This window comes from Diospyros lotus, chromosome 6, assembly GCF_014633365.1.
Source record: "Diospyros lotus cultivar Yz01 chromosome 6, ASM1463336v1, whole genome shotgun sequence".
Lineage (NCBI taxonomy): Eukaryota > Viridiplantae > Streptophyta > Magnoliopsida > Ericales > Ebenaceae > Diospyros > Diospyros lotus.
Genome location: NC_068343.1, coordinates 30,192,246 through 30,214,036, shown reverse-complemented (window position 1 = coordinate 30,214,036; position 21,791 = coordinate 30,192,246). Strand labels below are relative to the sequence as shown.

The window sequence follows — 21,791 nt, the reverse complement described above, 5'->3', positions numbered from 1 at the left end:
ACTTCTCAAATACCCTTGGCTAATCATAATCATGTCAAATTTGCGGTACCATTGCCTTGGGGACTGCTTAGGTCCATATAAGGACTTCTTAAGCAAACATACCTTCTCCACCTCTCCTTTAGCTTCAAAACCCTTAGGTTAATCCATTAGGATCTTCTCTTCTAAGTCCCCATGGAGGAAGGCAGTGGTAACATCCATCTGCTCTAATTTTAGATTTAAGTGGGCTGTTATGGCTAAAAGAACCCTTATAGATGTATGTCTCACAACAGGGGAGAAAACTTCATTGAAATCAATGCCTTGAACTTGGGTAAACCCCCTAGCAACTAGCCTAGCCTTATACCTAGGCTTAGGGTTAATTCCTACCCCTTCCTTGATTTTAAATAGCCACTTGCAGCCTACTATGCACTGCCCCTTTGGTTTTTCAACCAATTCCCAAGTCTGATTCTTATTTAAAGAATCTATTTTCAACTTCATGGCTTCTTTCCATTTTCCAACATCCTTTGAAGACATTGCCTCTTCATAAGTGAGAGGTTCTTCCCCTCCTATTTCGGTTGCACTGGTAAATGCATATGCTACCAGATCAGAATAACCGAATCTCTTGGGAGGTTTTTGGACCCTAGGTTGCCTATCCCTAGCAACACTATATCTATCTAAATTTGGTTTATCACCTAAGCTAGAATCTACATCACTGTCTTCCTTATCTTCATCACGATGGGAAGGTTCTTGGGCTTGATCAATAGCCTAATCATTTTCAAGGTTACTTTCCTGAAAATCATATGCAGTTTCAGGTTGTTCTGGGGTGTCTGCTGGGTCAAATCCTGATATTTCAACTTGGACAACTCCTTTATCCTCTCCTAGACTATGTTGGGATTGAAGGTTGCTAACCTTAATGGTAGATGACTCATCAAATGTCACATCTCTTGTGACTATAGTCCTAGGACCATCTGATTCTAGATTCCAAAGCTTATAACCCTTAACACCTGAGGGATAGCCTATAAATAGGCATTTCTTGGCTCTAGGCTCTAGTTTCCCTTGTTTCACATGGGCGTATGCTAAACATCCAAAGATTTTAAGGTGTGATAGGCTCGGTTTGTGTCTTGTCCACCTTTCATATGGAGTTTGGAAGTTAATGGCTGCAGAGGGTGATCTATTAATGATATGGGCTGTTGTAGACACAGCCTCACCCCAAAATGCTTTTGGCAAACTTGCATGAAAGAGCATGCATCTTACTCTCTCTAGCAAGGTGCGGTTCATTCTCTCAGCCAACCCGTTTTGCTTAGGGTTTCCGGGGGCTGTTAAATGTCTAACTATGCCTCCCTCCTTGCACATTTGATCAAAATCCCTATTGCAAAACTCTAGCCCATTATTAGTCCTAATAACCTTTACTTTTCTGCCAACTTGATTTTCTACCATTTTCCTCCAAGTCTTAAAGGATTCAAAGGTATTATCGTTAGACTTTAGAACATATACCCAAAGCATTCTTGAGAAATCGTCTATTATGGATAGGAAGTATCGGGAGCCCCCATGAGTCATGGTTTGAGCTGGGCCCCATAGATCTAAATGAATGTAATCTAGGGGAGCCTTTGATGAGTGGATGGTTGTTTTGTTAAATTTAATCTTGGCTGCCTTCCCATAAATGCAGGATTCACATTTACCTAGGTCTAGGGACTGACCTATCTCCAATATCCCTTGTTTGGCAAGTTCCTTGAGCCCTTGCTCACTAATGTGTGACATCCTTAGATGCCACAACTTTGCCTTATCATGGGAATTAAAACTTACACTGGCAGCTTCACCACTTAGAGTGGTTGCTTATAGGAAATAAATTCCATTTCTTAAAGCAGCCTTCATACATACTAGGGAGCCTTTATGTATTTTAATTACTCCACCCTCACCCTTGTATTTATATCCGCATCTGTCCAATTCCCCAAGAGAAACCAAGTTTCTCTTAAGTTCTAGGACATACCTTACTACAGTGAGGGTTCTATGTGTCCCATCATGCATCTTTAATTTCACATCTCCTACCCCTTGGACCTTACATTCAAAATCATTTCCTAACAGAACCTTTCCCCCATTAATTTCCTTGAAATTTTGGATCCATTGCTTCCTAGGAGTCATGTGGAAAGAGCAGCCTAATTTCAAGACCCAATCTTGGTTGTCATAAGTGTCACTAACAGTTAGTGCATTAGCACTATCATAACCGGTATCACAAACATTTACCCCACCATCAAATTTTTCCTTTTCGGCGTAGTCCTTCTTCCTCTTAGGACAATGCCTCTTGATGTGACCCTCTTGTTGACAATAATAACACTTAATTGGCCCTTTTCCATTCTTAGATTTAGATCTTGATTTACCTTTGTTCTTAGAGTCTTTCTTAGGATTTCTAGACCTTGCAGTTAATGCATCTGCTGGAGATGATTTACTATCCATCTTTATCCTCAAATCTTTAGAATTTAAAGCCCCTATAACATCTTCTAAAGATAGTTTATCCCTACCATGCTGAAGAATATCTACAAAATTCTCGTAGGACTTGGGTAAAGAATATAGGAGAACTAAGGCTTTGTCTTCTTCTTCATACTTAACATCTATGTTCTCTAGGTCTAAACATAGCTTGTTAAAGTCATCTAAATGATCCTGAAGTTTCTGGTTTTCATGCATCTTGAAATTAAAAAACCTGGCTTTGAGAAATAACCGGCTGGAGAGGGTCTTCTTGAGGTATAGATCCTCCAATTTCTTTCAAACTTCTGCCGTAGACTTCAGCCTAGATACTTCCCTAAGCACTTTATCTCCAAGGCTCGGAATAGGCCTTCTTCTTGATCTGCACCCACGCCTCACTCTGTTCTGCGGTTAAGGCTTGAAGTTCTTTCCCGGTTGATTCTCCCTTTTCTGTTTCTTCTTGTTCCAGCGCCTCTTCCAGACCGAGACTGCAGAGCAGTGCCTCCATCTTGATCCTCCATAGGCTGAAATCATTGCTCCCATCGAACTTGTCGATATTTGACCAAGAAGCAATCGACGCCATTTCTTGATTTTCCTGAGATCGCCTTCTACGATTTGAGATTCTTGAGGCGTTGATCCAATCCAGAGGTGACCAGCTCTGATACCAAGTTGTTAACCTAGATCTCACCCTTTATATGATCACTCAAACGAAATCTCTCTCTAATTCGCAAATGAACAGCAATCAGAAAACAATCAAGAACTGCACAACACACACAAGAATTTACCCTGGTTCGGTCTCAATGAAAGACCTACATCCAGCTTGGCTTTCGCCCCTACTTTCTCCTCTATCTTGAATATAAATGCAAGATTACAAGTGCACCCAAACTCAACTCTCACCTAGCCTATAAACCTGAAAGCTATATAGAGTTGTTACAAGAAAGATATTCACTCTTTCTCACTACACAATCTCACCCCAAGACAGCTTGCTAACCCACAAAAGAAAGCATACCATAAAGACTTCCCCTCGGCCTCTATATATAAGCAAATAAAGGTAGGAGACTCTACCTGACCGACTGCCCAAAGAGCAGTTACAACAACCTCGGTCAGCCCCAGAAAAAAATAATAAAACTCTTTCTAGAAACATAACAGCAGAAATATTACATGAAATATCCCTCACATTACAAGCCCTAATATAGAACAAATGCTTTAACATACTTGTTTTTGCTAGCCTCCTATTGCCTTAGAAATTCTATTCTTGAAAGAGATAGAATCGTGGAATTTTTAGCCAGCCTCAATATTGAATATGATCAGGTACGTGTTCAAATCCTTGGAAGGGAAAATTTTCCATCCCTTAGTGAAGTTTTTTTAGTGGTAAGAAGTGAGGAAAACAGGAGAATAGTGATGCTGGGAAATATCAATGCTGAAGGATCAACAATGTTCACTAATAAAGGTGAAGGATCAAAGTTCAAAATGCGGCAGGGAAGAGTAGAAGGACAACCCCGAGTGCACGGTAAGGAGGGCTTGTGGTGCACCTATTGTCAGAAGCCAAGGCATACTCATGAGACATGCTTCAAGTTGCATGGGAAGGATATTGTGTTGCAGAAGCTAGGAGGATTCAAACATATGTCCTTCAGAAATCAAGCTATGCCTAAAAATCAGGCTTATCTCTCAAATAAGCCAAGAGATGTGGAAAAGACTGATATGGGGGCAAAACTAGAGCTGCAACAACTTAATGCTGATGAAATCAGCAAACTCAAGGAGTTTCTGAAATCAATTCAAGGAGGATCATGCTCCATTGCCCAGCAAGGTGAACAATCAGGTAAAAGTGTTTTGAGTTCTTTAATAGCCTCTAAAACTAAAAGGAATAACATGTGGATTTTAGACTCGGGAGCTACAGATCATATGTTTTATGATTTCAATGTTTTTACCACCTATAAGCCTCTTGAAATACCCAAACAGATTGTGATTGCTAATGGAACTTCTATTCCTATCAAAGGTCAAGGACAGGTGACTTTTAACCCTAATCTCTCTGTTAAAACAGTTTTACATATCCCTAATTTGTCCACAAACCTGATTTTTGTTCACCAACTCACTAGAGATCTCAATTGCCAAGTAATTTTCCCTCATCATTTGTGTGAATTTCAGGACATGTCTATGGAAAGGATGATTGGAGCTGCTGAGGAAAAACATAGACTGGATGTCCTTAAACAGGAGCTGCTGCAACCTGTCAAATTTCCAAATAAAGCAACGTGCATCTCCCAGTCCTCTCATTCGAATATTTGGCTTCACCATTACCGTCTTGGGCATTCTCCTTTCTACTTACTAAAAGCTATGTTTCCTTTTTTATTCAAACAATCAGATCCTAGTGTTTTTCATTGTGATGTATGCGAACTTTCAAAACATCACCGAGTCTCTTATCCTATTAGTAATAAAAGATCTACTCATCCTTTTGCTCTTGTACATTTAGATGTTTGGGGACCATCTAGGACTCCCAATTGTTCTGGGGCTAGATGGTTCATCTCTTTTATTGATGATTGCACTAGAATGATTTGGGTATTTCTCTTAAAGGATAATGCAGTTGTTAGCACTGTGTTACCTCACTTTTATTCCATGATTATGACTCAATTTGGCTCTCATATTCAAAAATTTTGGACTGATAATGCTAGGGATTATTGTAATCAGCATTTGCAAAAGTTTTTTCAAGACAAAGGAGTTATACATGAATCTTCTTGCATCAACACTCCATAACAAAATGGAGTTGTCGAGTGGAAGATGAGACACCTCCTAAATATTACCAGATCTCTTCTTCATTCTCGTAATGTCCCTAAAAATTTATGGGGAGAGGCTATTCTTAACTGCAGCCTACCTAATCAATTGAGTGCTATCTAAGCTTCTTGATCATTGCAGCCCATTTCAATGTCTTTCCTCATTTTTCCCTTCCATCAGTTTACATACCCCTCTTCCTCTTAGGGTTTTTGGTTGTGTAGCCTTTGTTCATATCCCTCAACAGGCCTGTGACAAGCTAGATCCAAGGGCTCTTAAGTGTCTCTTCCTTGGTTACTCTCCTACCCAAAAAAGTTACAAATGTTATCACCCTCCTACTAGGAAGTTCTTTGTTTCGAAGGATGTGATTTTTGTTGAATCTCAAACCTTCTTTGGTCCTCCTAATCTTAGTCTTCAGGGGGAGACTCCTTGGAATGAAGTCTAAGCAGCCACAACCCTTCCTAACCCAGATCTTATTCTTCCCACAAATTTGATCGATACTTCCAGAGTTATCCCTGCTACTCATCCCACTATAGCCACTGATCAGCCAGTTACAACCATTGATCAAGATAGTGACCATGCTCTTCCTCTTCCCAAACTTAGCCCAAACCAAGCCAGGCCATTAGATTTCCCATCCCCCATCAAATTCAAGGGTACTCCTTTTGTCCATCACAGGAGACAACAGTTCATGTCTTCACCTCAGCATGAAGCAACATCCTACTCCCACCCAGGTTGACTCTCTTGAGCCTATTTATTCCTTTTCTACTGATTTGGATATCCCTATTGCTATTAGAAAAGAAGTTAGGAGATGCACTCAGCATCCTCTAGCCAATTATCTTTCTTACCGTAGATTGTCCCCAAGACATAAGAGCTTCCTGACTTCTCTTGACTCCACTGCTATTTCTAAGTCGGTGGAAGAGGCCTTAAAGGATCAAAACTGGAGGATGGCCATGCAAGAGGAGATAAGAGCATTAAAGAAAAACAAGACATGGGATTTGGTGCCTAAGCCAAGAGAAATAGTTCCAGTGGGTTGTAGATGGGTTTTCAACCTAAAGTACAATGTAGATGGTTCCTTAGAAAGATACAAGGCTCAGTTAGTAGCAAGGGCTACACTCAAACTTATGGGATAGACTACTTGGAGACGTTTGCACCAGTAGCAAAGATGACCACGATTAGAATTCTCTTGTCTTTGGTAGTGTGCTATGGGTGGAGATTACATCAGCTAGATATGAAGAATGTATTTTTCCATGGTGAGTTAGAGGAGGGAGTATTTATGGAGCAACCACCCGAATTTTAGGAAGGAAAAGGAGGAGAGGTGTATCGATTTAAAAAGGCACTTTATGGTCTCAAGCAATCACCAAGAGCCTGGTTTGACAGGTTCTCTAGAGCCATGAGACATATGGGATATCGGCAGAGTAGGGGGGATCTATTAGGGCTCCCATTAAACAAACGTATCAAAGGAGAAAGAAGGAAAGGGGTGGGGGACCACAGGGGGCAACCAAGTAAAATGACCCAAGGCTAAAAAAGTCACAAGTTAGTTAGAAGAGAATAATCTAGCATGTGGCTGGAACAAGTGGGGGGGAGTAGGTATATAAGGAAGGAGAGAAAGAGAGAGAGGGGGGGGAAAATTCTATTGGAGAAGTCGTGGGAGAGAGAGGCCCTCTCGAATAGGCCTATTTTGTTTTCTTTCATTGTTTTTCTGCTACTTTCATTGTTGAAGCTACTGTAATTGAGGAATTCCTACTGTTTTTGAGTAAAAGTTCAATCAATTGAGAAGAGTTCTACCATTTGGTATCAGAGCGCTGGTCCATGGGGATATCCATTTTTGAGAGAGTGGGCGAGTTAGAGGGGAGGTTGGAGACTTATCAACAGCAGATAGAAGGACGAATGGAGGGATTACAAGTCGGGTTGGATTCTATGAGGAATGAATTCCAGAAGGTGCATAACATAGAGAAGAACATGACGATGATGCTGGACCAATTCAACTTACTGATAGAGAAGTGGGAGTCGCAGGAGAAGGATAGGAAGGGGAAACAAGGAGAGGACAATGTACCCATGGGTTCTTCCTTTACCATGGATGAGACGCCGGGGGTGAGAGAACGGGCAAGGGACGAAGGCAATGTGACCGAAGGCTTCGGAAGGCTGGAGACTAGGGGTCGACGCTTGGAGATGCCCCTGTTTGAGGGAGACAACCTTGATGGGTGGGTCTTTAGGGCGGAGCGATACTTCGCTGTGAACCGGTTGGCCGACGCAGAAAAACTGGACTCGGTCGCGCTCTGTTTTGAAGGGGCCTCTCTCGCCTGGTTTCAATGGGAGCAAAGGCGACGGCGATTGAGGAGTTGGGACGAGCTCAAGGCGCTGCTGGTAAGTCGTTTCCGATTGACTCAAGAAGGCACAGCAGAGGAGAGGTTCCTCGTGCTTAGGCAGACCGATTCCGTCAAGGACTACCGTCTCTGTTTTGAAACGTTGTCTTCTTCCCTTGAAGAGCTACCAGACGCGTTCCTTGAGGGTCATTTTATAAATGGCCTGAGGTCGGATATCCAGGCGGAGATGAGGGTATTGCGGCCAAAAGGACTGGAGCAGATGATGGAGCTGGCCCAACAGATCGAGGAGAGGAATTGGGTGGTCCGTGGGGGTTATTCGGGATCAAACCCAATTCGGGTATCAGCCCCTTCCACTCCGACAACAAACCTTCAGCCGAAATGGGCGACAACCAGCGCTGTCGCCTCACATCGACCATCAGTCGTAGGTAAGTGGAGCACTCCCCCTTTCAGGAAGTTGAGTGAGAGTGAGTTGCAAGCCAAACGGGCGAATGGGTTATGTTTCCGTTGCGACGAGAAGTATTCGGTGGGTCATAAATGCAAGAATAGGGAGCTGCAAGTAATGGTGATTTATGAGGAGGAAAGGGATGAAGAAGAAGAGGATGTACAGGAGGCTGAAAAAAGGGATGAATTAGGGGAAGGGGAAGACCAGGTCAAATTAAGGGAGGTGGTGGAGCTATCCCTTAACTCGGTAGTGGGATTAACTCCTCCACAAACCATGAAAGTAAAAGGGGAAGTGGGGGGACAAGAGGTGGTGGTCTTAATTGATATTGGAGCTTCCCATAATTTTATAGCAGCTGAATTAGTGCAGAATTTGGGACTGACCAGGACACAGACAAGAGGTTATGGGGTGATTATGGGGTCGAGTATGGCTGTTCAAGGGGCGGGGGTGTGTAAGGGGGTGGTCTTAAGGCTGCAGAATATGGAAATAGTGGAGGATTTTCTGCCATTGGAGCTAGGGAGTTCAGATGTGATCCTTGGAATGAAGTGGTTGGCTTCCCTAGGGGAGACACAAGTTGATTGGGGCTCGTTGGTGATGAGATTTAAGGCAGGGGGGGCTACAGTGACACTGCATGGGGATCCCAACCTTAGTAAGACCTTGGTAACATTGAAATCAATGATGAGGGCATTCAGGGAAAATGGGGAAGGGGTGCTACTTGAATTGGGCAGCTTGATTGCTGCTGAAAGCAAGGCTGGAGGGGCAGTTCCAGACAGCTTGCAGAAGCTGCTCATGGAGTTCAAACTTGTGTTTGGGGAGCCGGAGGGTCTACCCCCGCATCGAAAGCGAGATCATGTGATTACACTGCAATCAGGCGTACCACCCGTGAATGTTCGGCATTATCGGTATCCCCACTTTCAAAAAAATGAGATCGAGAGGTTGGTTAAGGAGATGTTGGCAGCAGGGCTGATCAGACCGAGTGTAAGCCCATTTTCCAGCCCGGTGTTGTTGGTTAAGAAGAAGGATGGTGGCTGGAGATTTTGTGTTGACTACAAAGCCTTAAACAAGGTAACCATTCCTGATAGATTTCCCATTCCAATTATTGAAGAATTGTTGGATGAATTGAATGGGGCTGCAGTTTTTTCCAAGTTGGACTTAAAATCGAGGTATCATCAAATACGAATCAGTCCTAAGGACATTCCTAAGACCGCTTTTCGCACACATGAAGGACATTATGAATTTTTGGTTATGCCATTTGGGTTAACCAATGCCCCCGCCACATTTCAATCCTTGATGAATGAGATCTTTAAGGAGCAGCTGAGGCAATTTGTTTTGGTATTTTTTGATGACATTTTGGTTTATAGCAAGGATATGGCTGAGCACAAGGAACATTTGAAGTGCGTTTTGGGGCTGTTAGCAGTGCACCAGCTGTATGCTAATGCGAAGAAGTGTCAGTTTGGGCAGCGGAAGATTGAGTACTTGGGACACGTCATTTCTCACGAAGGGGTGGCTGCAGATGATTCAAAAATTAGGGCAATCATGGACTGGCCTAATCCTAAGTCCTTACGAGAGCTTCGGGGATTCTTGGGCCTTACGGGGTATTATAGGAGGTTTGTGAAGAATTATGGGAAGCTAGCGTGGCCATTGACAGACCGCCTTCGGAAGGGGAATTTTTTTTGGGACGAATTAGCAGAACAGGCCTTTCAATCTCTTAAAAGAGTGATGACCAAATTGCCGGTGTTGGCCTTACCAGATTTTTCCAAAGAGTTTGTGGTAGAGACTGATGCGTCCGAGCATGGGTTGGGGGCTGTTTTGATGCAGGAGCAACGACCTATAGCTTTTTTCAGCCATTCCCTAAATCCCAAAAGTCGACAAAAGTCCGTGTATGAGAGAGAGCTGATGGCCATGGTATTTGCAGTAAGGAAGTGGAGACACTACTTGATTGGGAGGAAATTTGTTATTCGGACAGACCAACGAAGCTTAAAGTTTTTAATGGAACAAAGGGAGATCAGTCCGGAGTGCCAAAAATGGGTCATGAAGTTGATGGGATATGATTGTGAGATTCAATATCGACCCAGGTTGGAGAACCGGGCAGCGGATGCCCTTTCACATCTCCAATCTTCCGTTTCATTATTGATTCTTACCGTTCCTCAAGTGGTGCAACTTGACCAGCTTAAGAAGGAGGTGGAGGAGGATGTGACACTCCAACTAATAGTTAAGGAGGTGAAGGCTGATCCCACGCGAAAGCCTGGTTTTACTTTGGTGGATGGGCATTTGCTGTTCAAAGGGAAGTTGTATCTACCTAAAGGCTCCACCTTGATTCCGTTAATACTGAAGGAGGGGCATGATGGTCGGATTGGAGGACATTCCAGGGTCCTCAAGACCTATAAAAGGATCTCTTCGAACGTGTTTTGGGTGGGGATGAAGAGGGATATTCAACAGTATGTGCGTGATTGCTCCGTGTGCCAACAAAATAAATATGAAGCATTATCACCTGGTGGGTTGCTGCAGCCGCTTCCATTTCCAAGCCAAATCTGGGAGGATGTGTCTATGGATTTTATTGAAGGGCTGCCAAGGTCAGGGGGAAAAGATACAATATTGGTGGTGGTTGATCGGCTAAGCAAATATGGACATTTCCTTGCTGTAAAACATCCCTTCACAGCAGCAAGCATAGCAGGGATTTTTGTGAAGGAGGTTGTCCTGTTACATGGGGTTCCAAACTCTATTGTCTCCGATAGGGATAAAATTTTTGTTAGTCATTTTTGGGAAGAGTTGTTTCGATTGCAGGGCACTAAATTGAACAGGAGCAGCTCCTACCACCCACAGTCTGATGGTCAAACGGAGGTCCTAAACCGCACCTTGGAGACCTATTTTCGTTGTTTCTGCTCGTCCAAACCTAAGGCGTGGTGCAGCTGGTTGCCTGGACTGAATATTGGTACAATACTTCCTTTCATACATCCTCAAAATTAACTCCATTCCAGATTGTCTATGGGCGTGAACCGCCCCCATTATTGAGATTTGAGAGAGGTACGACAGCAATTTCAGCAATCGAACAGCAGCTGTTGGAGCAGGACTCCATTCTTGATGAATTAAAGTCCCAACTGTTGAAGGCTCAAATTCGGATGAAAGAGTTAGCAGATAGGAAGCGGCGAGAGGTGCAGTTTGATGTGGGAGATATGGTTTATGTAAAAATTCGGCCCTATCAACAAAAGAGATTGGCAAAGAGATTGAATGAGAAGTTATCACCAAGGTTCTATGGACCTTTTCCGGTGGAGAAGAGGATCGGGAATGTGGCCTACAAGCTGTCCTTACCCTTTTCTAGTGCTATCCATCCTGTGTTCCACGTGTCACAGCTGCGCAAGGCAGAAGGAGCAATTAGGGAAACCCTCGAAATCCCTGATCAGCTTTCAGCTGAGCTGGAAATGACAGTGTCTTCGGAATTTTTGTTGGGAATAAGGCTAGGCATAGGGAACAATCTAAGGAACCTTGATGTCCTTATTCAATGGAAGGGGCTACCCCCATTGGAAGCAACTTGGGAGCCATACCATCAGATTCTTCTTCTATTTCCAGAATTTCACCTTGAGGACAAGGTGCGACTTATGGGCAGGAGTGTTGTTAGGGCTCCCATTAAACAAACGTATCAAAGGAGAAAGAAGGAAAGGGGTGGGGGACCACAGGGGGCAACCAAGTAAAATGACCCAAGGCTAAAAAAGTCACAAGTTAGTTAGAAGAGAATAATCTAGCATGTGGCTGGAACAAGTGGGGGGGAGTAGGTATATAAGGGAGGAGAGAAAGAGAGAGGGGGGGAAATTCTGTTGGAGAAGTCGTGGGAGAGAGAGGCCCTCTCGAATAGGCCTATTTTGTTTTCTTTCATTGTTTTTCTGCTATTTCCATTGTTGAAGCTACTGTAATTAAGGAATTCCTACTGTTTTTGAGTAAAAGTTCAATCAATTGAGAAGAGTTCTACCAGGATCACACCCTTTTCTTTAAACACTCGGGGAAAGGGAGGGTGACAACATTATTGGTGTATGTGGATGACATCATTGTGATAAGGGATGGTGTGGAGGAGAAGCAAGATCTAAAGAGGAAGTTGTCTCACAATTTTAAAATCAAGGATCTTGGGTCACTCAACATTTTTTAGGAATAGAGGCCTACTCCAAAGAAGGTATATTCCTATCCCAATGCAAATACATATTGGATTTTTTTAAGGAGACAAGGTTACTAGGAAGTAAAGGAGTAAACACTCCAGTAGAATTAAATGAAAAAGTAAGAGGAGGCACTGAGAGCGCACCAGTGGACAAGGCAAGGTATTAGAGGTTGGTGGGGAGGTTGATTTACTTATCTCACACTAGGCCAGATATAGCCTATGCTATGATTTTAGTAAGACAATTCATGCATTACCCTATTGAGAGTCATATGCAAGCTGTCAGAAGAATACTGTGCTATTTGAAGACAACCCCAGGTAAAGAAATTCTATTTAAAACAGGAGGATCATTGGATATACAGATGCAAATTATGCTAGATCTCTATCTGATAGGAGATCTACTACAAGCTACTACATATTCTTAGGGGGCAATTTGATCTCTTGGTGAAGTAAGAAGCAAAGCATAGTGGCAAGGTCAAGTGCTAAGACAAAATTCAAAGCTATGGCACTTGAGTTATGTGAACTTCTATGGATGAGAAATGTGCTGGAAGATTTGAAGATAGCTATCAATGAACCAACCAAGTTTTTTTGTGATAACCAATCAGCTATAAGCATTGCACATAATCCTGTACAACATGACAAGACTAAGCACATCGAGATCGATCGGCACTTTATAAAGGAAAAACTTGAGAAATGTATAATACAAATTACCTGTGTTCCTTCTAAGCAACAGGTGGCTGATCAAAGGATTGGCAACTAGAAGATTTGAAGGCTTAGTTTGCAAGATGGGAATGATGGATATTCATTCACCAGCTTGAAGGGGAGTGTTGGTGTAAAAGGGGATAGAAATCAGTCTTCTAGAAGGAAAGGAGAAGAGGCGGCAAATCCTTATTGCTATTCTTGTTTATTTTCCTAAATCAGATTAGAATACTTTCCTAATCTTTCAATGTATAATCTTTCCTTAATTGTTGTAAATCATTCCTATTGTATATTTTCTAAAGATGTACAAATTCAACCCTATAATTAAGGCTACATATCAATGAAATATTCTATGCTTTTCCATGCAAGTTTTCAAGAAAGATTAGGAAAGAGTTTTAATGTCTGATGGGATCTGACATGCTATCTATACCAAACACCTTATTGGATCTGTCATAGTTACTGAGTCCTATGAGTTTAATCAGTCCATGACTTTGACTCAGTCGAGATGTTAGTCAATGGAAGAACTATAGTGCACGGTAATTGAGGAGCCTTAATAGCTTCATATGAAATTGAACTTCACTGCCATTAGGATCGTCCTGAGTCCTGGCCAGTGGATACTTAAGATCCTTTGGGGTGCTTTGGGGATTTGGAAAGATCCTCTTAGTAGGTAGATGGGATCGATCGACGTCAAGGAGTTGACGTGTTCCAATTGCTACATGGCTGCGAACCTAGAAAGTCGCACGTAAATCAAGTAATGCAAGGATTAGTGATCCATTGCTCTTAGTGTGTTTCTCATCATTGTGGGACAATGATTATGGTTGCTATTGTATATGGGAAATTGCTATTATGTGTTGGACACATGGATCTAAGGTTTTGGGAGGTTGCTATTGGATAAAAATGGGCCTTGGTTAAGGCTATTTTTGGATAATAGCAAGGCCAAAATGCAAAATTGACGAAGCAGTGCAGTCTAGACAACTTAGGTCAACCGAATTTGATCAAAAGGGTTCTGGATAATTTAGATCGGCTGAACCTCACAGTTCAGTCGACCGAAGTTCCACCGCTTTGTTGCATCTCAGTATTTAATACTCGAACAATTTGCTTGATTAAAGGGATATGGAAAGGAAGAAGCGTGGTCAGCAAGTGGGGGACAAGGAGTTAAATTATGAGGGATTTTGGGAAAATAAAGGGGCACTTTCATGAGTGCATCCCTTCATTATTTCTCTCCCTCTCTTGGATCTCCACATAGGTGCTTGTTGGCATTTGCTTCTCCTTCCTCCATAGTTGCATCTAGCTTGTTCTTGCTCTAAGCTTCTTTCGTTTTCTCCCTCTTGTATTCTCCCATTAAGATCCGACTATTGGATAGTCAAGAAGCAACCAAAGTAGGAACACCCATAGAGCAACAGTTCACCCCAATTGAGAGAGTTCTAGCCTAACTCCATTGAAGGGTTCTAGTTGCATCTCAAGCGTGGACTGACTAGGTCCTTCCCAAGTGAGAAGGCTGGCTAGTCACCTGGAGTAGTAGCTTGCACGAGGGAGATCAAACAACCGACAACAGATATATCCGAAAAAGTATATCAAAAAACCCCTTATGACATGGTTTTTCATTTGTAGCATATGGATGAAATATATCGAGTCTTGCAAGGATTATTTTCACTTCCGCATTGTGTTGCTCTATTGTTTGTTTTGGTTATGAAAATATTTTTAAAACTCGTAGATCCTTACATAGATCCACACGCAGTTGGTTTTTGGCCTTGGGCCCTCGTTTCCTTTCACTATAAATGTGATAAATCTCCCAAAAGACAGATTGTATATCAAAGTAGCATCAAGGAAAAAAAAATTAAGTAGATGAGCTTAAAAGAAATCATTGTTCAAGCTTTAAGAAATGGATGGTGCATGGATAACCCAAAGGGTAATACCGAAAACTCACAATGGATGTTATCTTCATGCACTTGAATCTGGTGAAATCCAAAACGTAGATCAAATTTGGTGAAAAATTATGCACCTTCCAACTCATCAAGCAACTCATCTACCATTGGAATAGGATATTTGTCCATTGTGATATTATTATGTCCTTGGTTCTTCACCCACATTTGCTAAAGACCCATCCTTTTTCTGGACTAATGAATTATGAGAGGAATATGGACTAACACTAGGCCTCATAACACTTGTTTCGAGCATCTCCTTAACAAAGTTCACAATTTTTGACTTTTAAAAATGCGGATATTCATAGGACCAAACATTAGTAGGTTTACTTCCTGCCAATAAAGGAATCCAATGATCTTGCGACCGTGGAGGAGGAAGTTCTTGTTGTAGCACTCCAATTCTTTGGGCATGTTACTAACCCAAAATTTGGGGAATTTTTCTTAATATAAATATATTGTCATGTTCATAATTGAATTCCTCTTCCCATCTAGAGGTTATCCTATCTAGGGGTGTGTGAAAGGCCAGTTCGGTTACTGAACTGAACCTAATCGAAACTCAATAACTGAAAAAATCGAACCGCTGTGCAAAACCGAACTAAACTGACCAAACAAACCCAAAAACTAAAAAAACGAAACAAAATTCATAAAAATCGAAGTGACTGAATAAACCGAACAAACCCAAAAATAACCGAACATACTGAACTAATTTTTAGCCTTATTGTTGTTGTTGGCCACCTAGCTGGCTGATGATTCCAATGATTGAAACTGATCATCAGATTCCCCCAACCGTAGTGGTTCTTGTATCCAAAAATGAGTTTGATCCAATGGTTGATTTTTTGTAAATCTAAAAATTAATTTTATTATCAAAAGACTCAAAACTCATTTTTAGAAAAACATCGCCGACCACCATCCACGGCGGATTCCAACGTTCGGAATTGACCATTAGATTTGTCTTGGCTCAGTGAACCACATACCTAAAAATCAAAAGGATCTAATGGTTGGATTTAGTAGATCTAAGTTTTAATGTAGAATACCCACCCTCAATAAGGTTACTGAAAAACTTACCGAAGGGGCCCAAGCCCATATGCTATGAATATCAAAAGAAAATAGAGGTGGTTTGAGGCAATGGTGACTGCTGAGGTGGCGTCAATGGGTGAGCAAGGTGGTGCAAATCGGAGAGAGAGATGCGCTGGTAGCAATGGCTGATGGGAATAGAGCTGGCCTTTGTCGGCGTCAGAGGTAGAGAAGAAGGGTTGGCGTCGGCATTGGCATTGGAGGGAGCGATGGGATCGCTAGAGAGTCGGAGACGAAGGGGAAGGGAAAGGGAAAGGGCCGAGTGAAGGCTAAGGCAAAAGGACAAAAGCATCGGTTCGGTCCTTTCGCCATTTTGTATGTTTTTCTTTTATACTGCACCCAAAACGATGTCGTTTTATAATTTATGTCGGTTCAGTTAGTTAGGTTATTTCAAACAAAAAACCGAATCGAAAATTGAAAGCTGAATTTTTGAGAAAAACTAACTAAACCGAACCAATACAACAAAAAAATCGAACCGAACCAACCAGTTCGGTCAATTTAGTTTGGTTAGTTCGGGTAAACTGAACTTTTGCTCTCCCCTAAATCTATCCCAAACATTCCATTGAAATTTCCTCTAGTGGGCCACTCCTTAATTTAATTTTCACTCCTTATTAAATTATCTTGGTGGGTTAAATAAGAGTTAAATGTTGAAAGCATTTGGATTGAACCTAATGTTTCTTCTTATCATCTAAGAAACATATAATTTCCTTTTAGGTTGTCCAAGCCAGTTCACAAAGAGAATGTCACAAAAATCCTTATTTTAAAAAATGACCTAGTATGTTTCAAAACCTCACTTCCATGTTTTGAAACTTGCTATTCTAGAGAGCCGTCCAACTCTAGATTTCACATGCATCTTGCACACAATTATTATGATCAACTACTATTACAGAAATTTTGGACATTTATTGAGTACTGATCGTTTTTAACTTTGAACTTGTCAAAATATTGAAATGATGACATTGAACTTTACCTTGGTAACCATAACTGGATTTGTCTTCCACATAAAATAGAACTTCTTGTTTTCTGTTAGACCTCATTGAAAAATTGAGATTCATTTCAGCAAGATTTTTTTTTTTTTTGTGTGTGTGTGGGGTGGGGGGGGTTAGTTCTTGAAGCAAAATATTTCATCTTTTTTCTTTCTATATTTCTTTTTCCTGGCTGTTTTCTTTGAAAGAACTGCATACTATCTAATTACAACTTCAGGATGTATAAGATGCACAAAGCATTAACTCTCTCTCTTTCTCTAACTTTTATGACTGCTTCTATCCCCACAAAAAAATAGGAGCAGACAAAAAACACAAGCAGGTTTTCTCTGGTAAAGAATGGATTTTACCCTTTTTCTTTTTACTAACAAAGAGTATTTCTTAGAGTTTAAGAAAATGATTCAACAGGTGTATTTAGACTCAATTTAAGAACAAATGACATGTGACACTAGCTAATTCTTTTATCTTCAAAATTTCTCTCTAAACATCTTCAAGTAGAGGCGCTATGGTGTATGCTATTTTTGGATGACCTAATGCTAGTGGATGAAACAAAAGAAGGCATGAATACTAAGCTCGAGTTTTAGAATCAAAAGGATTTAATGTAAGCAAGTGAAAACCAAATATAAAAATTGCAAGTTTAGAAAGCATATAAGTGTGGATAATGTTATTGTAAGATTGGAAGATCAAATTATACCAATAAATGACTAATTTAGATATTTTATATTAACCATTCAAAAAGATGGGGAGATTAGGATGTGGCTCATAGAATTAAGTCAAGTTGGTTATAATGGAAAAATGTATATGGAGATTGGTGTTTTATGTGATAATAAGATTCCACTAAGGCTAAAAGGAAAATTTTATAAGATAGCTATAAGACCAACTTTGTTGTATGGCATGGAATGTTGGCCAATAATGTACCAACATGTGCAAAATATGAGCATGACAGAGCTGAGGATGTTAAGACTTAAGAGGGATGCATGTCTATACAAGAAAAGATAAAATTAGAAATGAGGTTATTTGTTTTAAGGTTAGACTAAGTCCTATTGAAGATAAGTTGCAGGAGAGACGATTAAGATGGTTTTGTTATGTGAGAAGAAGACCAATAGAAGATACTATGAGAAGAATTGATTAACATGGACTAAGTAGTTAGCAAAAGAGGTAGAGGAAGACCAAAAAAAAAAAAAAATTGATGGGATACACTTAGGTCTGAAATTAAGTACATGGGCATTACTAAAGAAAAGGCAGTGGATAGAAATGAATGAAAATCTAAAATGGATGTAGCAAACCCCACATAGTGGGATAAAGGCATGATATTTTATTATTTCTATATATGTGTGTGTATCGAAGAATAGAATATTTACTAGGTATACAATGTGATAAAAGATACCTAGCACTACAATGTTATTTGATTGCAATAAGATATCCATGTGAAATGTTTAGATAATTGATGAGGAATATCTTTTTGTGTGTCAAACTCTATATCCAGTGGTCAAGATTCTGAGTCTGAGCACAACTCTGCTATCCTTACTGCAATAAAACCCAATATTGAGGAGCTGGAGATGCTATTGGAAGCCTATTTTGCACAGATAGATGGAATCTCACAGAAACTATTCCATGTATGAACCTCTTCACTTTCTCATTTAAATTTTGTTTCTCTTTTGCTGTTTGGTATAATTTTCAAAATGTTTCTAAGAATGCGTAAAATTTTTAACATTACACCCTTCAGGTTTTTGAAAATGATAAAAATTAAACTAATAAGCTTATCTTAAACACAAAGAGAGAGACAGAAAGAAGAGAAACCTAGAGAAGAACACGGCTATTTGTGGAGACTAGTGAGCTTAAAGCCTAGTAAAGGTCACCTTGCATAATAGATCAATACCAAAATAAAGAATCTCATACATATACAATGAAAATAAATTTCAGATTTAAATATTCACCAATATTTCCTATGCAACAACAAGTATTACCAAATAAAATCACATCATACAACATGGTGTAGCCCATAATTTTCACAATGTATATTCAAGGAATCACAATATTTAATAATCAATTCAAACCCCAATAAATATCTCAATGGGTAGTATAACCTCGGATCCAACAATGTACAAAGGGACCCAATAATTTCCCTAGGATCTACCCCTAAGTACTCGATGGAGCATAACCATAATATATCATACCATCTCTTCTCGTTGAGAAACTAAAATGACACCATGTAGATATCCAAATTTTAGATGCCAGAGTAACCTCTAGACATCCCCAATGGTTCCATAATAGTTTATATCAACGTGTAGTCACACCCTTAGGGTTGAGCTAGGGTGTGAAAAGGGATTTGGAAGTTTAAGAAAAGAATTTGGGGAAGAGACCAGATGGGAGGGAGAGAAATAGCAGATGAGATAAGGGAGAAAAGATAATTGAGAGAAAGAGAGAGATAAAAATATTAAGAGAGCAGCAGCAAGAAGATGGGAATAGAATAAGGGAGAAAGGAGATCACAAAGAGAAGAAGAAGATAAGAGAGAATTACAGAATAGTCATTGATTCCATTCATACCATCCAACGTAGGCTGTAGCTCAATATATAAGCTCACAACTGCAACCTCCTTAGCTACAAGACAAGGCATTGTAACTGCCTTAGCTACAGGACAAAAGGGGAAAAGTCAAAAAGAGAAAATATCCTAATAGTCTCTAGCTACAAGACAAATAGCCCTAACAAAAATAGAAATTAAAAACAGAAAATAAAATCAAAATTACAAATACTACCATTGGAACATGACACATGCTAACACCATCAATAATCTTTTTGAAATAGTTTTTACAAATTCTCATTCTAAATTTGTTTTCAATCAATGGTTCTTGTACATCAAGTAACATAAATGAGAACATATATCTTTTTAAAACAACTTTTCAATCAAGCATGGGAATAATTTTCAAAACATACTAGTGCAAGAATAATCACTCACCTAACCCCTTTGTAGAGAAAATCTATAACTATCTAGTGATTTTTTCTTCTCACTAATTCCCATAGCTCAATGTTTGATTATTTAATATTTCTATAATCTTGTATTTGTAAGCTTCTTAGGGTTCATCCAATTCCTCTTTGGTTAAGATAGGGTGGTTTGTATATAGTATATGAACAAACTTAGAGAATTTAGGAATAATACCGTCTAAGTAATAGGGTTGTAAAATACCAACTGCTTCACACACAAATTCTTGATTATATGGTTCCTTTAAATACAACAAATCTATCTATCATCTATCTCTAAATTTTAGGAGATTAAAATACAAAAACAACAACTAATAAAGAGAGAAATTTTCTCCCAATTCTTAGGCTCAGCTGTAATCTTTATCTTCTTTCATTCAGCCTCATCTTCTTCCTCTTTTTTCGGATTTATTCAACCTAATATGCTTTCTCTTTTTTCAGTTTTATCTCCTTCCCATCGAGAGTTCTTCCCTCAAACTGGAGAATAAATATCTTTCATTCCCAACTTGCTTTTAATCAGCTCAAAACCTTGTTTGTTCATTACCTTGGTAAGGATATCAGCTTCTTGTAAACCTGTAGGGATATACACCAGATTGATTCCACCATCTTCAATCTCTTAATGAAATGTCTATCAATTCTCACATGTTTCATCCAGTCATGATGGACTAGATTGTTTACTATACTAATGACAGACTTTTTGTCACAATATAGCCTTGTAGGGTTAGATATTAGGTACCTTCAAGTCTTTCTTGAACTTCCCTAGCCATATTACTTCATAAATACCTTGAGCTATAGCTCAGTATTCTACTTTAACACTACTTCTAGCTACTACACTTTGTTTCTAGCTCCTCCACATCACAAGATTACCCCATAATTTTGTGCAATAACTAAAGGTTGATTTACTGTCTTCTAAGGAACCTTCCCAATCAACATCCACAAACCCTTGAATTCCTCAGTCTTTGTTCTTCTTGGATAAAAACTCTTACCAGGAGTTCCTTTAAGGTATCTTAGGATATGATAAGTAGTGTTAAGATGTTTGTGTTACAACTCTCGGGTAGAACTCACCCTCAAAAGCTAGCTGTTAAGAGGAGGGTGCCCAAGAGATTATAAACCCCATACTAGAAGCTTGAACTTCCAATGTGGGACAAGTCACCTTGTAATGGACCATAACATACCACCACGCTCCGCAGCCCGGCGCTCACGACGGCAGGCTGTGCACTAGTCTCTGCTAGTCTCAAACGAACACTGCAATGTCGACGTCACCTCTGTCGCCACTCGCTTGCACTGGGAGCCATGGGGCTGGCTCTAATACCATTGTTACAACTCTCGGGTAGAACTCACCCTCAAAAGCTAACTATTAAGAGGAGGGTGCCCAAGAGATTATAAACCCCACACTAGAAGCTTGAACTTCCAATGTGGAACAAGTCTCATACCTTGCAATGGACCATAACAATTTGCTAGTGGGTGAATGCATAAATTGACTCACTATACTCACTGCATATGTAATATCAAGCCGTGTAAGAGATAAATAAATTAGCCTTCCCACTAACCTTTGGTATTTACCTTTATCAACTGCTTTTTCTGTCCCATCTTCCTTCGCTTTCCGGGTTCCAATGGTGTGTTGGCTGGCTTACAACCAAGTTTACCTGTCTCCTTTAGTAGATCCAATGTATACTTTCTTTGAGAGATAAAAATTCCCTCTTTTTTTCTTGTTACTTCCATCCCTAGAAAATACCTTAGTTGGCCAAGGTCTTTAACTTCAAATGCTTGTTGCAACTGTCCCTTTAGTGCCTTTATTTCCTGTTGATTGTCACATGTAATTATAATATCGTCCACATAGACAATTAAGATAGTTTTCAGACCATTAGCAGCATGTTTGGTGAATAAAGTGTGATCAGACTGCCCTTGTTGGTACCCTAGTTGGTAGTCTGCAAACTTTCCCTTTTTCTTTAAAACCAGGAGGGATTCTCATATATATCTCCTCTTCTAGATCCCCATTGAGAAATGCATTCTTTATATCAAGCTGGTGTAATTCCC

At 40.2% G+C, this 21,791-nt stretch overlaps 1 protein-coding gene across 3 annotated transcripts in view; it reads left to right on the top strand.

The window, feature by feature from the left end:
* LOC127803136 (magnesium transporter MRS2-F-like) overlaps positions 1-21,791 on the top strand; it is a 50,509-nt gene that overhangs the window by 18,934 nt on the left and 9,784 nt on the right. For all 3 annotated transcript variants that reach the window (XM_052339175.1, XM_052339174.1, XM_052339173.1), the window contains one exon: positions 18,265-18,394. In XM_052339175.1, coding sequence (XP_052195135.1) covers positions 18,265-18,394 — 130 coding nt within the window. The remainder of the gene's footprint in view (positions 1-18,264; positions 18,395-21,791) is intronic.